Raw genomic sequence first — 16,952 nt, forward strand, 5'->3', positions numbered from 1 at the left:
TCACCATGTGTAATTAAACATAAATTATACATGTAAAACATGTACTAGTACACACAAAAAACAGTAATACATTTAATAGAACTTAATATGAACTATTTTATAGTTGGATGCTTTTCTCCTGATATTTCTTTTCTCATTGTTAGTTGACACAAAATTGTTGAGGCTGGTGGATACTTTTTGTCCACATCTTTATAGCTAAGATAATTGAAAATGCTTTGGAATTCAACACCTTCCATTTATGTTTATATCAAATTATAACTGGTTCTTAATTGGTTTGTTTTAGTAATAGAAAATTAAATATAGCTAAAACATTTCAGTGACTTTTTTATTATCTCCCTTTAAAGGACACTTTTTACTATGAAAAAGTGTTCTCTTATTGAAAATCAACCATTAAAGGACAGAATTTAATAGTATTTTACCACGAAATTATGTCCGATTGAATGGACACTTTTTCACAGCATCATACACATTTAGATATACCTTTTCTGTGAAAAAGTGTCCAGATGGACACTTTTTCACAGGACACTTTTATGGCTCACAATTAACTATCGAGTAGATCTCTGAAAATTTCGGTAGTTCATATGACTTTATGTAAACATAAATATAGAAATGAATATAAATACACAGGCAAACACGTGTAATCGTATAATGACGATTTTTTCTAGGTCTGTTTGACTTTATGTCATAGATTTAAAACAAAATGTAAATCATCGTTTAACTTGTATAGAAATGATTTTTTGATAGCAGAAAATAGTCAACGAAAGGGATCTTCCCGGTGGCAGCCTTGTTTCACTTTTCAATGTTGATATTCTTTTCTTTTTTAGCTAAACATGCTTAGCCCATGTGCAGTCCATCCCAGTTAAGGGTTAAAAAGACTTTCTCATGAATACGGATTCCGGAATGAGTTGAATTATTGACTTGGACCATCGATGTTTTTGAGTTTGTTAATTTTTACAAAATTGAGCCAAACTTACCGAGAGTCTGAGTTGGGGCGGGGGTCTTTCAATTGTGTATTCTTTAATTTTAAGCTATAATTCTCTTTTTCTTTATTAATTTTACCCAATATTCTCTATTCTTTATATTTTAGCCAGACACCTATGATATATATGTCTCTGATTTTAGCACCCCGTTATTCTTTAATGTTTTATTTTGTTTATTATTAGGTAGTATTTCCCCATTACTCTCTATTCTGTAAACCCCATCCAGACCCTGCTTACTGCTAAACGCGAAATATTATTTCATAATTCTGCTTTTAGAAATGTTTGAAACCAAAATGCCCCTTGAAAGACGGACAGGAAAAAAGTCTGGAGATGAATTTTAGAACGTTGCAGTCTATTTAGAATTTAAATCAATATATGGTTATAAGTTGATTCATTCTAAAGCACTAAAAAGACCAAGACTGTCATTTCCGACTTCCACATCATCGTTGCAAACATGTCACACACCGATGTTGACGAACTTTTCGAAATAAGAACTGCATTTTATACTGGAAATTATCAACTATGTATAAATGAGGCACCTAAACTAAAGGTACTTTATCACTCCAATCGTCTTTGTGTTAAAAAAATGTCTTACCTGCCTTTAGCAAGCCTCATAATAGTCATATTTGACATTTTTACCTAATATGATGCAGGCATTACCTGTGAAAGGGGACGAAGTCTATATAAATTATTTTTTTTAATTCAAATATATTTTAAGTTCTAAATCGTTTAAAAAAGAAACGGAAATACCGTATCGTTTCCGATTTTGGTTCTGTTGTTAGGGATTTTAGTTGTGACGTTATTTTAGTTATGACGTCATATTCAATGTAAACAAAGAAACGCTATCATCAGGTAACGTTTTTTCATATCAAAGAATAATTAGAAATGAAATTGTTATTGTGTTCCTTCCTATATTTTACTGGACTGATAACTATATATTTCACTCAAAGTCTCATGACAAACGAGACCGGAAGAAGGAAGCAGATTTCTGCGCAAATGCGGGAATTAAAAAAGTTACAAAAAAAAGTTAACGATTTTGAGTTCATTAGTACAATGAAAATTTCGGGAAATTTTCCCGATTTTTTTTTTTTATTGATTTTTCTACTGTAATAGGGGACTTCGTCCCCTTATAATTTTATGTCTGTTTGTTTTGTTCATACATTGTTGTCAATATAATGTAATTGTATGCGACTGTCATAAAAGTGAGAGGTTTAGCTAGCTATAAAACCAGGTTTAATCCACCATTTTCTACAAAAAGGAAATGCCTGTACCAAACCAGGAATATGACAGTTGTTTTCCATTCGTTTGATGTGTTTGAGCTTTTGATTTTGCCATTTGATAAGCAGATAAGGGACTTTCCGTTTTGAATTTTCCTTGGAGTTGGGAATTTTTGTTATTTTACCTATCTTCAGATTGTTACTTCGTTTCAGCTGGCAGGAAAGCCAGCATACACATTTAAAAAAAAAAATCTTTTTGGGGTTTAGAAGTTCAGAGCTTTTTTATTGACTGCTCATCAAATCCCTGTTTGCCCACCTTTAGATATTTCGGCAGAATCAAAGGGTTAATCTGAGGTATTTTATATTTCTGTAGATTGACATGTACATAAATTCCCTATTTTGGAATGTGCAACACTTGGACTATTGATGTCGTACATCAATCACTTTTGCTTTGTGGTGTCAGACAGTTTTATTTGTGACTTCACAGGATTACCTTATGGATTCCCAGTAATGGTATAAATGTAGATTATGGAATATAAATGCCCGGTCTCACTAATTAGCGACAAGAAGAAAAAAAATAAGTGTCAAGAAGACAGATTTAGCAACAAGAAAAATTTATTTCATGTATGTGTTGTTTTAAAAAAATTCAAATGTTGTTGTAATTAGTAGCACTTGCAGTCTTGTAGGGAATTTTTAGTGTAAACAAATGTTAAACATTTTGAAACAATCCATGAATCAGAATCCTGCCTCAACAGAGAGTTAATTGATGATTAAATTATGTAAATAAAAACACATGGCAATTACTCTAAATATCAGAGCATCCGGGAGGAGCTAATCCTTCAGACACTCATGTACATACATAATGAATCTTAACTATACTAGACGATGTTGATATTTTAACATTTTATGCATTTTAGACAATAATTTGGGTCATATACATGATATACATGTATATGATAAAAAAACAAAACTTTTTTCTTGCATGAACAAATACATTGTATTTATGTTATTCTACAAATGTATCAGTATAATGAAATAATGAAAATACAAGTAAATGAAAAACGCACACTTTAATGCTTGTCTCTATATCTATTTATTTGAAATAATTTACATTTATATAACTAGATTTCTTGATATTAAATTTGTTTTCTTGTCCCTAATAATAAGTTATCTTGTTGCTAAATTATTCTTCTTGTTGCTAATATTAAAGTGAGATCCCAAATGCCTGATATGAAAGCAACAACTTAGTGTTTCCTGCAGCTTTTGAAAAGGGCAGTGTAATTTTTTTCTCTGAGGGCACTCTTAGCGTGATTGGCTACACTTTAGGTGCACCCTTTGCGCAAAGGACTACACTTTTAGGGCACTATTACATATATATAAAGACACTTTAATAGATAGGGATTTAATCAAAATATACCATTGTTTCATATTTATTGGTAAGAAATAAAGATATGTGTATTAGGTTATTAATTTAATTCCTTTTTGTAATAAAAGTATCACTTCTAGACAATGCTAATAAAATCTTGATAGTGCAACTGCTTCATTTCAATAACTCCAGTTTTAAACTTTAATACAGGATCACTGAGGCTGAATGTCTAAGAATGTGTTGTGAAAGTGGACTTTGCATGACCAAGAGCATATGCATTGCATTGCTTTTTAGCTGGACAAAAGAATTAGTGCAAAATACCTTTGGATCTCATATGTTTATAACAATCAAAGCTACCTTGGTTCATTCCTGTACAAAATGTTGAAGGCAATTCAAGGATTTGTATAGCAAGACTTACTATACACATTCTTGTGCTATTCCTCATTTTTTCAATATTTTTTTTTTTTTTTGGAAGCGTTTTTGATTTTTTTGTACTTATCAAAGCTATATCAGATCAAGTACGAATTTGGGTAGCGTCGCTTTTACCGTTCTTGAGTTAAGTCCCTTTATAAAGTTACATGCAAGTAGTGGCATCATCTGTGTCCCATGGACACATTCCCCATTTATTTCCCTAAAAAGGGCAGTGCATCAAAAAAACGGCAGGGTGCCATAGCACGCCAAAACCACCTGTAGGAAACACTACAACTGCTGAATTGCCTCAGACCAACTCGACCCACTCTTGTTTACCAATTCACCCCTCTATTAAAAATTATTAAATTTAGGCCTGCCAACTCATTCCACTAACAAAGAATTCATATCCCACTAAATTTAGGCCTGCCAACTCAACCCTCTTAAGAAAAGTAGTTTAATACAGATAAATAAAAGGTCTGCAAACTCTGCCAACTTATGATATGAAGTTTAATCTGCATAATCGCCGCAAATGAAATGCTAAAATAACAATAGACAAAAACCACATGTTATATTAATGAAAATGAAAATTTAATATATGATTCTGATTGAAATTAAATGATGCTTCATTTCTTAAGATAAAATTGGCAATATTTTATTAATAATTATGAATCTGTTGTATTTATTTAAGTTCCATCAGCATGATCAGATTAAAAAATAGTACTTGATGTAGCAATAATTCAAAACAAGTTGGCAGACCTTTATTTATCGGGATTAAACTACTTTTCAATAGTGGGTCGAGTTGGTCGTCCTAAAATCATCTGGATAAAACTACTTTTCTTTGTGGGGCGATTTGGTAGGCCCAAATTCAGTCAGATTTAATGTTTTTCCATGAATGGGACGAGTTTGCAGTCCTAAATTCAGCGTTATTTAAACCCTTTTCATAAGATGGGCCAGTTGGTTAACATGAGTGGGGCCAGTTGGTTTACATGAGTGGGGCAATTTGGTAGAAAGTTGGGGCGAGTTGTCAGGGATTCACTTGAAATCTATAAGGTGTAGTAGCCAAATATATATATAACACTGGTCAATAAGCTCATTTTTGTAAGTCTGCTCATTTAATGTTCCATAAATGAACTACATGGACTATTGGACAAACAAGATTATAAGACTTTCATGACTTAACTGTATGATAGAGTTATCCATTTAGAATATATATAAGACCAAAGGTACCACTTTTCAAATTCCTAACAGGAAACACCACATATTTTTTCTTACAAAAATTCAAATAATTGTAGGTATTCCATTACTCAAATAAAAGAGTATAAATCAATATATGGTTTTTGTTTTGCTTTTAGTTAGGTTAGTATATAATAATTTTCTATATTGTAGACAAATAATCCAAAGTCGAAGGTGGATAAAGATGTTATTATGTACAGAGCTTACATTGCACAAAGGAAATATGGAGTTGTTCTAGACGGTATAAATGCAGCACATCCTGACGAAATGCAAGCCGTCAAGCTCTTTGCTGACTACCTATCTAATCAGTCTAAGAGGTATAGTATTGAATAATGGAGACAACTCTGTATTCCATGGCTATGGTTTTGTGTATGTCTTATTATGAGCAAGGTGTAAAAGAGGACAAAGTCTGTATTCAGAATTTTATTTTCATTGTATTGTTGTCATTAGTTTTTTTGGTATTCAATCAGATATATACAAATTTGCGGGAAATTGTACGACTTACAACATAGCAGTGTCTGTCAGAACAAGAACATAGTAATGTGCAAGCACAACTGTTAAAGTAAAAAAAGTTAACAAATTTTAGTTCATTAATTCATTGATTTTTCGTTATATTGATTTTCTACTGTTATTGGGGGTATAAAAAAAAGAAATAATTTAAGGAATGATAACATGTGAAAATAAGAGGATGAATAAAATATGTGTAATTTATGAATTTATTTTCATTTCTACAGTTTGTTTAAAAACTTATTTAATAATTTAATTACAGAGATGCTATAGTCAGAGACTTAGACAGTAGAATGAGTGCAAATGTAGACATCAGTAATACAACATTCCTGGTGATGGCTGCTTCTATATACTTTCATGAACAGGTAAACTTTCTCAGTGGTGGATTCAAAGGGGGTACCTGGTGCTTGCTCATAAACTAATCCTGAATTTAAATTTACATGCATCCCTACCTAGTCAATTGAATTATAAGCATGCTGTGCTGGCCAGGAATTCATAATAGTGCTGTGAGCAAATAGTACTTTAGTAAAGGAGTAAGTTCGATAAGTGCCATATTTGGCCTCGTTTATTAAGTTTAATGTTTCAAGATAAAAAATGTTTTAAGTTAATAAAAAGACATATAAGAAAGTATTTTGTCAAAGTTTTATTTTAAAAAGCATTGATTATTACACCCCAAATATGTCAAAAATAGAGATTTTTGGGAAATTTGACAAAATCGTCTAGAATTTAACTAAATTAACATGATTCAGGCCTAGGAAACATAGAGCGCAGGACTTGACAAACTAAATATTCAAGTCAGATATCTAAAATGCCATAACAAACTTTATGTTAAAAGATCTTTTTTGTCGACACATACATTCTATATTTCCTGTCCAAAAAATCAAAGGAAATTTACTAGTTTTCATTGAATTTTGGTGGAAAATCAAAATGAGTGCTATTTGTGATGTCATGAATAGAAAGCAAGTACGTAAATGTTCAACAAATAGACATATTGGTCAATATATCATATTTTGAAATTTAGCTAGAAATAGGGGTCATTTTAGGGGCTTATCGAACCTACTCCTTTGTGCAAACATACTTTCAATGATTCTTGTATAAATGAATTAATTAAAGAGATACTACAGAAATAGATTATTATTCAGACTCTCAAAACATTTTTCCTGTTAACGGCTACCTTTAAAATCAACGTATAGAAATGAAATGTGGAAGTTACATTTAAAGTTAAACTTATATGTATCTAGAATTATTTCATATGAAAATAAGAAGATGTTGTTTGATTGCCAATTAGACACTCCACCAGAGACCTAATGTCGTAGAAGTTAATACTCTGCATTTATAAGCATATTTTGATTTAGAAATGTTTCAAGATTGTAGAAGAAAAAAACCTATTTAACAGCTTTAAATTTTACTCCTCAGAATTATGATGCAGCTTTAAGAGTACTGAATCCCTCAGATGCATTAGAATGGTGAGTTGATAGTTTTTGCTTACTTGTTTTGGATTATTGTTAAATGATAACAGTTATAATGTTTATGCTTTAAAAGCAGGTTATGTTTCATAAAATATTAAATTTATGGAAGTAGTTGAAAAAAAATTTAAAATTGAAATCTAGTCAAATCTAATTTATATAAATTGTTTGGTATAGTAATAGTTTGAAATATATCTGAAAATATTTATTAGTAAGCATACTGTATTATTTATGCTATTGTACTTATGATATAACAATTAAGTTGTAAGAATATCTGCAATGTTTTCAGTTGATTGATTGAACAAAAATGCCCATTTATTGAGCCAGGTACAGAAAAAAACATTGAAGAAATTATTAGTTTCAAACTTCTTAGGTTTTATTAGTTTTGTCTACAAAAGTTAATGACACAGAGATCAATAAAAAGCTTGTCATGAATATAAGAAGGGTAGATCCCTGTCCGGGTTAAACCAAGGCTTTAAAATAAGTATTTGCTGCTTCTCCGCTAAGCATGCTGCATTAAGGAGTAAGAGCAAAGACTGTTCGGCGCAGAGACAGAATATTGTTTAAGTAAGGTTACATGTCTACCTGCAGGCACCTTCTGAAATAGTATGTTAAAATCTGGCTCAGCGTATCAGTCTAGTACTAAGCAAGGTTCATATTCAGATCACATTAACATGTTCTTGTCTTGATAATGCATTTTATATGCCACTGGGCGTAAACAGCCATCCATCATCATGAAAAAAAGTAAGGGAAATATGTGGTATATATGTAAGATAATGGTCCAGCAACCACACAACACAAAAATGAAAAGGCATCTAGTGGTCAGCGTACAGTATTGAACAATGGACAAGTTTCTACACAATACTGTAAACTAACTAATTTTTCGCAAGCAATTTATTTTCGTGACTTTTGTGAGTAGAAAAATAACACAAATTTAAATCTTCGCATTTATGTAAAACTTGGATCTTGCATTATATAAATATATATCAAGAAAATGAGAAAGATTGTGGAAATATATCGTCGCGAAGTTGACTAGAAAGAACTTAACATGATATAAAGTATGCGCGAAAATAAGTTGGTTTACAGTATGTCAAGCTCCTATTTGCCAATAGTCTAGACAAGTTGCAAATAAATTTAAAGATCTGCCATCAGAACCAAATTCCTTAAATGAAAAAAACCAAAACATTAAGAAATTACTCAAAGACAATCACTAACCAGGTAACTGATTTTTGACAGGCCAATGAATGTGTGAATACACATCTGGGTTTCAGGATATCTTGACTTGTATTGTACGAAAGAAATATATTAAAATTGACCAGTTTGTTTATAATCTAATATATGTGTTTGAGATAGAATCCATAAAACTTGACTAAGGAGCATATATACAAAAACTTTGTGCAATATCTTTTGTGAAAATAATCATCCATATTGAATTAAAACTAACAAGAGAAGAAGAGATTTCATATACATTTATATCTTTTTCAGCATTGCGTTAGCTATACAGATGTTACTGAAATTGGACAGAATTGATTTGGGGAGGTAATTCATCTATTATTAGATCAATAATATTTTATATTAAAAGTTTGTGTGTAAATCGTATCATGAATACCCAATTTGACTCTTCAAATAACATTTGGATAAAAAGTTATTCTCCTTTCAAAGAAGCACGGTAGCACTGTCTATACTCTTGCAAACATAATATATTAATGAAATTGGAGAAAAGCCTTGACGCTTATAATTTGCTCATTGTAGCAGAAAACGAGTGGTATTCCTACATGAATGGGAGTAAACTTAATGATACAGATTAAAAATTATTTAAAACTATGAATTGTATATGAAAGAAGCCTACATGCTTTATTTTCACAAATGATTTATTTGAATATTAATAGTGGAAAGTATAGTAAATTAATGTGCAAAGTGTAGTAAATAAAAAAATAATTTTGATTAAACCAATTTTTTTTTCTTTATCAAACCATTTCAAATTCTTAATTTGATTAATAAAGGTCTGTTTATAAGTTTATACAGAACTCATGCTAAGCTGTTTAATGTCTTTTGTGTACTGTAAATTCATAAATTATTGTGTGCATTTTTTAACCGGATTTTTGAAGTAAAAATCGGTTATTGATTTGGGGATGTACTGCGGGCAGGCAGCCAAACAGTGTCCGTTCATTTACATGAAAACGCTTTGAAGAATTTTTTTCAAATTTAGATATGTTGTTTCCTGTGACTAAATGAAGGTCAAGTTCAATTTTCACGATTTTAGCTTTTCTCCTTGTTCAGTTATAGCCCTTTCCAAGAATTCAATTTTTGATGAATTAATCCATTTCTTTACAAAGGGAAATTTTTTAAAAGATTTTTAAAAGAGATTGTATTAATGATAAATGACATTTTGAATATTTTTTTTCTTTTCTTTGGTAAATTGTTTAAAGAATTTTGTGGTAGGTTTGTTTGTTATTCTGTATAAACTAATTTTCTGAATGCTTTATACATATATATTTTCTTTTATGAAGTGAACTCCTTTAATTAGATTATAATCTATTTTTATTATAGGATATATTTCATTACATTTAAAGTTGTTGACATTGATCATAGATAAGTTGCAGATCTGTATTAGTTTGTGACAAATGAAAGAAAAAATATTTGGAACTATTAATTATATTTGAATATAACTTGAAAATAGATATACATTGTGTTACATCATATCTAATTTTAGAGAACTATTAATCATATCTAATGTTTGAGTACTATGTTTAACCATATTTCTGTTCAAAGGGAAATAACTCAAACTTATTCCATGAACAAATGATAACATCAAAATTTCTTTGTAACTATTTTTTTAAGTCATGTGTGTTATGAAGGTAGATGTCACAGTTGTTAAGTGGTATTTTATTTTTGTTGTGTGTGTAAATGTTTAATTTTTACATGATCCTGTTTGGGGTTCAGATTTGCAAAAATCATTTTCATTATTAATTAGATAATAATCTATTTTAAATATTCAATCACAATCCAAATTCAGAGCTGTTTTAAGCTTAAATGTTGTGTCCATACTTGCTCAACTGTTCAGGGTTCGACCTCTGCAGGAAAATCCGGTTTGCTGTCACTCGACAGCCTCTTGTTATTGCAATTTTTTGAAGAATGGACAAAAATGCCAGATCAACTATTGTGATTTCAGGAAAAGCTTCATACAAAAATATATGCATCAGACACCAGAATACAAGTTTTATTATTGCGATATTATTTACATTAATAAAAATCTTGCAATAATTACTCAATTTACAGTATTTTAAATGTTATTTGTTCTCTAGTTTGTGTAGGGTCTTATCTATTTCAACCATTTCTTTACTTTGCTAATATTTTGATGATTGAATATAAATCATCAAATGTGAAATTATCAAATGAATGATTTAGGCTTTTCTTCCTCAGGAATAGATTACCTTAGCTGTATTTGGCAAAACTTTTAGGAATTTTTGGTCCTCAATGCTCTTCAACTTCGTACTTTATTTGGCCTTTTTAACTTTTTTGATTCGAGCGTCACTGACAAGTCTTTTGTAGACGAAACGCGCATCTGGCGCTAATACAAAATTTCAATCCTGGTATCTATGATGAGTTTATAAGAAGGACATTTTGTTTTTGTTTTAAAAAAATCCTTAATCTCAAGCATCTATGTACACAGAAGTTTGAATTTTTGACTTCTTAGGATGCAGAACTATTTTGAGGACTACTTTATGCCAATTATTTACAGTATTTTTTATATTTTTCAGGAAAGAATTGAAAAGAATGCAAGAAATAGATGAAGACAGTGTATTGACACAGTTAGCACAAGCTTGGTTTAATTTATCAGTGGTTAGTACATAGTGTTGGATATTGATTGATTGTTGTTTCCTTAATGTCCAATGTAAAATATTTCATTGATATTAGTATAGGATAATTTCATTACTTATGTTCAGAAGATAGAATGCAGATCTAACTTGTGTAGTTAAAAATTTTAAGTCTCTGCAAATGAATAAGGCAAAAATTAAAATAATAGGTGTTTCACGTCTTCCTACCTACACATAGTAATTGGCTGTAAAAAACAATTTTTCACAAACCAAAATAATTTGGCATGGTTTTCTATTGCTTATTTATGGAATATATGATCATTTTCAGAGAGAAAAATGTATTTCACCTACCTAATTATATATTACAAAATTTATGATGGTAGGGTTAAAAATTGGAATCAAACTATATTTTAAGGTTGGTCTACCGTAGAAAGGCTTGTATAGTTCGCAGTGGTACATAGTCCGCACCCCCTTCTCCCCACGAAATTTTAGGTAAAAAAACTTTTTGTAACTGTTAGAAAAGGTCTAATGAAACTCCGGTAATTTCAAATCCTGTGCGGTCGTTTGCGGTATTTTCTTGGAAAAACCTGTTTTCCATCATCAAACAGAAGCTGAAACTGCTTGTTAAGGATTCTAGAACGCTTCATGATTGTTAAAATAAGTTTAATTCACTTAAAAAACAATTTAGAAACTTGTGTATGTTTAAACAGGAAGTTTAAAAAGCACGTGTAAAAGAAGAAATTAACCGGTGAGAGTCGAAATCCGTACATAACAGATATCACTATAATACGACTTTGAAAGTAAAACAGTTCCATCCTTTTGTAAAACAGTCTTTAATATATCTATCACATTAATGTTTGAAGGGTCTTAAGCTAATACAAACCATATTAGTCAGTATGAAACACCAAAACGGAACGAACAATAACCGATTTCGTTTTGTAGTTTACAAATTCTAAGCTGGTTTACGGTTGTCTTTTTCACTATGTTTGTATCGTTTCAATCGAGCAGATACCAGTTTATTTCAACCAATGCATTGAAAAGAAACGAGAAATTTGTAATGAAAGGTTTAGTTTTTATATTTAGCAGTATATATTTGATACTGAATAGAAATAACTTATTAATATGGATGAGTTAAAATTATTAGTTTGAAAAATGATAAGAGCGCCCTCTACAATAGAAATAACAAAGATGGCGGAACGTAAACAAACCACCTCGACCGCGAAATTGAAATTTTTCTCTTATTTCTTGCTTATTGTACTCTATAGTCCGCACCCCGTCTGGAAGGTCCAATTTTGGAGAATAAAACCGCGGACTATACAAGCCTTTCTACGGTATCTGTATAAATTTTGTTAAAATATGGTTTAGGGGTAAAAGAAATAGTTATTTTCATAACTTTACCCATGAACTGTTGTATAGTTTTAAACATTTTGTTAGCTCATGTCACCAAAAAGGTATGAAAAGGTCTGACAGCAGTAGACTAATAGCATTTTAAATATCATCATAATATTGTAATTGCAGGGAGGTGACAAATATCAAGATGCATATTATATCTTCCAAGAAATGTCAGACAAACATAACGCTACACCATTATTACTGAATGGCCAAGCAGCATGTTATATGGCCCAAGGAAAGTTTGATGATGCTGAATCTGTATTACAGGAAGCTATGGATAAGGTACATTGTAAATGTTGGACATAAATAGGAATTAAAGGGAGATAATTGGATTTTACCTTCACACTCAACCATTATTTTTCAGTTTTTCATTCGGAAAAAATATTTTAATCTGCATTAAGAATAAAGACTATGCATGGAAAAATAAGCAAATAGTAGTCAGTTCAGAGAATATTTTTCATTCCTTTGGTCTGTTTTTTAATTGATTGAATTCATAATTGCCACATTTTGAGGAAAGTCTTCAAACAAAAATACCCAAAGGAAACTCTAGAGCCATCAACAGTACTCTAGTCAAATCTGAATTGGATGTGTGAGTTTTTAGTACAAATCTTAAGAGAACTGTTTAAAATACAAGACTTATTAATCATCATTCCATTCTGGTCCCTATACATATAAATAGTAGAATATTCGTAATGGTTTCTTTTTTTAAGATAAATTTAAATCCAGTCGTTCCAATTTAATTTTGCATATAAATAAAAACATGTTATTTTTTATTTACTGTTTACTCATAAAAAAGATCCCTTACCAGATAATGATATATAACAAATAATTACAAATTGGTTTTACTTTTACAATTTAAAGAAAATCATTAACCTGATATGTTACTTATTTATTTCAGGATTCAAACAACCCAGAAACATTGATAAACATGATTATTTTAACACAACATACAGGAAAATCTATTGAGGTTTGTAGATTATAAATATATAAACAATATTTTGTAAATATGGAGTAAGAAGCTTTGTTTTTACATATGGTAGTTCTATGTACACTTATCTTGTACACACTAAACTTTATTCATGTTATTTATTGTGTGAAAAAATGGATTCAACAATTGTTTAGGCCATATGAAATACACTAGTAAATTTTCAATGAAATGAAAGATTTTAATAAGATGGGCAGACTTTTTAAATATTTGACACCACAAAAGATATCAAGAGTCATCAAATAATATATAAATTTCAATGTTCTAGAATTCCCCTTTCCTGTCAACCGTGGTAAGTGGAAATTCAAACCTTTGTTGTCCGTGGGCAAGTAAAATAAAATTACAGAAACTTCCTTTTCATACAGATCAAATGATCAATGTAACCGTTTGTATTTTTTTATTTCAATCAAAGTCTCAAAGCGAGATTGTTGTTGTCGGTGTAAATTATACAGGGGTTCTAAAGTCTAAAAAACTTTAATAATAACCGGAACGCAAACGGTAAAAGATTTAATATCCATATCTCAAATTCGTGATTTTTTGCGTGTAATGTTTGACTATATCATCCCTTTTTTGTGCCAATACATTTGAATTACTGATGTAATGTCACATTTATATGAACTATCACTTGTTTTGCATATCTATATGAACATGACATTAAATTATCAACACAGTCACAAGCTAGTTAGACAAACTAATTAATTTCATAGGAAATAACAGAGTTCATAATTTTAAGTAGAACTACATGTATAAACATGCATTAAAAGGAATAACAATATTATGAAAACATTTTTAAATAGTAAAAAATTCAGGGAAAGTTCATTAAACTTGTGGGAAAGTGAATTTTTGATACCAACTTTCCAAGGGAAAGTTGCATATGTATAAAAATCCTAGAACACTGAAATTTTATAACTTTATATAAAAGATTAAAAAAATGAATTAAGTATGGTTTTAACTTAAGAACCGTGTACCTTTAGCTTGCAGACAGTTATGTAAATAGTCTGTTTCATGTCATTAAATTGTTCAGTATCTTTATAAGCGGAACAATTGCCATATCAAATATCTACCAAAGTGACATAAAATTTAATGGTTTCTTTGAAATTTTAAGTCAATATGAATGTTAACAATCTAGAACCCTGTCATTTTTAGTAGATTATTTGTGAATGCGATTACAATGAATGTTTATTTTTTCCAGATTAGTAACAGATATTTATCCCAATTAAAAGATTCACACAGAAGTCATCCATTTGTTCAAGACTTACTACATAAGGTTAGTTAAAACATCTTAGACTTTTTCTCAAACATTGAGATATTGATTTTGCTGTTTTATATATTGTAAATTAAATGATGTTCATGTAATGAGTTAAATCACTGACAAAGCTAGCTCTCTCTAGATTTGGACCATGAAGTTACCAAAGTATGGTGACTTTAGGGATCACATCTATCCCATTAGATTTGAAATAAAGGATCCAGCAGATATAATTAGGTCTGCTTCTAACCTTAACCTACACATAAGAATCCATAGTGAGAATTAGTAAGATTTCCAGTAGCACATGCATATGGAGTTTTATAACTATTCATCATATACTTAGCATTAATATGATAGATTTTGCATAAGAGTAACGAGCAGAAGTAAAGTAGCCATAAATTCACACACAGGTTGATAACCCATATCAGCCTTATGTGACGTCATATGGTTAGGCTGATATGGGTATATCAGCCATGGTGCATTTGTACATTGGTAGTTTTTGATTAAAGTTTAATACATTTCCTTTTCCAGATAGGCCCTTATATCATCCCTCGACCCATATCAGCCCCAGGCTGATATGATACCCGGGCAGATATGGAAAAGGCCATGTATTAATCTGTATATATCACTTAGTTGAAATGAGCTTGTCTTTCCTATCAGGATTCATTGATAGAGGGTTGCTGCTTCAATAAGTTTCTAAACAATGGGTTCCAAATGGTATGTTGAAGTCATCTGTTCAAAAATTTACACCATCATAATTTGGACGGCAGTTACATAATTTCTATATTACAGATGATCAAATTTCCATGTGTTGCAGCCATATTCCAATTCCATTTTCCTTTCCTTATTTGTGACTATCACCGAATGCAACCTATCTCTGGATTTTTACTTGTCTTCACTTTTTTTTTTCTTTAGGTTATGATGTTACCTATAATTTTGATGCCTTCCTGGCATCTTGTTTCTTCTTTTGCAATAGCACATCATCCAACTCTCTTTTCATTTAATTGGTATTTTGATTTTTTGATTTTGATCTAAGATGTATGCATGCACTTAAAAATAATAGAAATAAATAAAAAAAAAAAACTCAATTAGTCTGATTTATGTTTACTTCTTAGTTTGATAACACATTTTTTTTTTTTTTTTCTATTGAAAATCTTGATCATATCATGGCTAGTCAAAAAGAGAATTTTAAATCCAATGGCCTGTGTGTTGGAAGAGTATACATCAAAAAGAACATTGCTGCAACTTTTGGAAGGATATTAAGATGACCTATTCATGCAGTTCCAGAGGATTTTTTTGGCTTAGTTTTCAAAAAGCAGACAACCACATCTCAGGCTCTGTAGCCTAGTAATAGAATGCCCTCTCATTAAGCATGCAGCTAAAAAGTAAAAGCAATGACCGATCAGTGCACTTCAAAGTAATGTATATGCCTTCGTAGGGTGACATGTTTCTTTGGCACTGTTAGCTTGTGATCTAGCATGCAAAAATTAGAAATCAACCAGTCATTCCAGGAACAAACCAGGGAATGGAAATTAACATATAGTTGTCTTGAATATGCATGCAATCATTTCTCTGGTCACCTCATGTCCATCAGTGAATTCATTGCCAGTCCAAAATGTTTCACCCTTCATTCTGGTTGACCGTCTTTTCAGGTCAGGACTAATATAGTTGATTTGTTTTTAGATATGCATGCAGTTTTTGTATCTGAACAATAATTAAAGTGAACAAAACTCAATTAGTCTGATTTATGTTTACTTCATAGTTTATGATTTTAATTGATAACACTTTTTTTTTTTTAAGGAAAGTGAATTTGACAGAATAGCCAGAAATTATTCATCATCCGTTACAGCATGATAAACATTAGGTTTGTATTGTTTGTATATACATGTAATGATATTTTCTAACAATGTTTTAAAAAAGAAGGCTGTATTTAACAAGGTTGTTACATTATAGTTACATCACCTAGATGATCTAAGATGTATGCATGCACTTATAAATAATAGAAATAAGTATTAAAGCTACTAATAGCATATTTTATACAATACATGTACATAAAAGTAAAAATAAATCATTTTAACTGCTTATTTGTCCCCATGTGTCCTCGTGATGCCTTGTGGTTGACATAGAAATACCAGGCATTTGTCTGTCTGTGCAAGTGTCCAGTCTTGTTAGCACTCTCACGTTAACAATTCTTGCCAGATTTTTATCAAATTAATATCAGATTTATATCATCAATGTCTCAGATAAGATTGAAAAATCAGTACATATCAACAATTTTTAAAAGAGTTGTGCCCTTTGAAATATTAATTATATGAAAAATTGCATTGTAAA

General features: G+C 30.5%; 1 protein-coding gene across 1 annotated transcript; it reads left to right on the forward strand.

The window, feature by feature from the left end:
• The first annotated feature begins 1,397 nt into the window (after positions 1-1,397).
• On the forward strand, positions 1,398-16,485 carry LOC127734822 (coatomer subunit epsilon-like). Its single transcript, XM_052244860.1, has 10 exons — positions 1,398-1,530; positions 5,361-5,524; positions 5,977-6,079; positions 7,131-7,180; positions 8,666-8,719; positions 10,942-11,023; positions 12,517-12,672; positions 13,289-13,357; positions 14,568-14,642; positions 16,422-16,485. The coding sequence occupies exons 1-10, from the start codon at positions 1,435-1,437 to the stop codon at positions 16,473-16,475; spliced, it is 903 nt and encodes a 300-aa protein (XP_052100820.1). The 5' UTR covers positions 1,398-1,434; the 3' UTR covers positions 16,476-16,485.
• Positions 16,486-16,952: the final 467 nt, after the last annotated feature.

The sequence above is a fragment of the Mytilus californianus genome, unplaced genomic scaffold (genome assembly GCF_021869535.1).
Source record: "Mytilus californianus isolate M0D057914Y unplaced genomic scaffold, xbMytCali1.0.p SCAF_3, whole genome shotgun sequence".
NCBI classification, from domain to species: Eukaryota; Metazoa; Mollusca; class Bivalvia; order Mytilida; family Mytilidae; genus Mytilus; species Mytilus californianus.

Coding starts and splice junctions, on each gene's coding strand:
- LOC127734822 (XM_052244860.1), top strand. CDS start 1,435: ATGTCACACACCGATGTTGACGAACTTTTCGAAATAAGAACTGCATTT. Junction 7,181..8,665: donor CCCTCAGATGCATTAGAATG/GTGAGTTGATAG, acceptor TATCTTTTTCAG/CATTGCGTTAGCTATACAGA. Junction 14,643..16,421: donor TTCAAGACTTACTACATAAG/GTTAGTTAAAAC, acceptor TTTTTTTTTAAG/GAAAGTGAATTTGACAGAAT.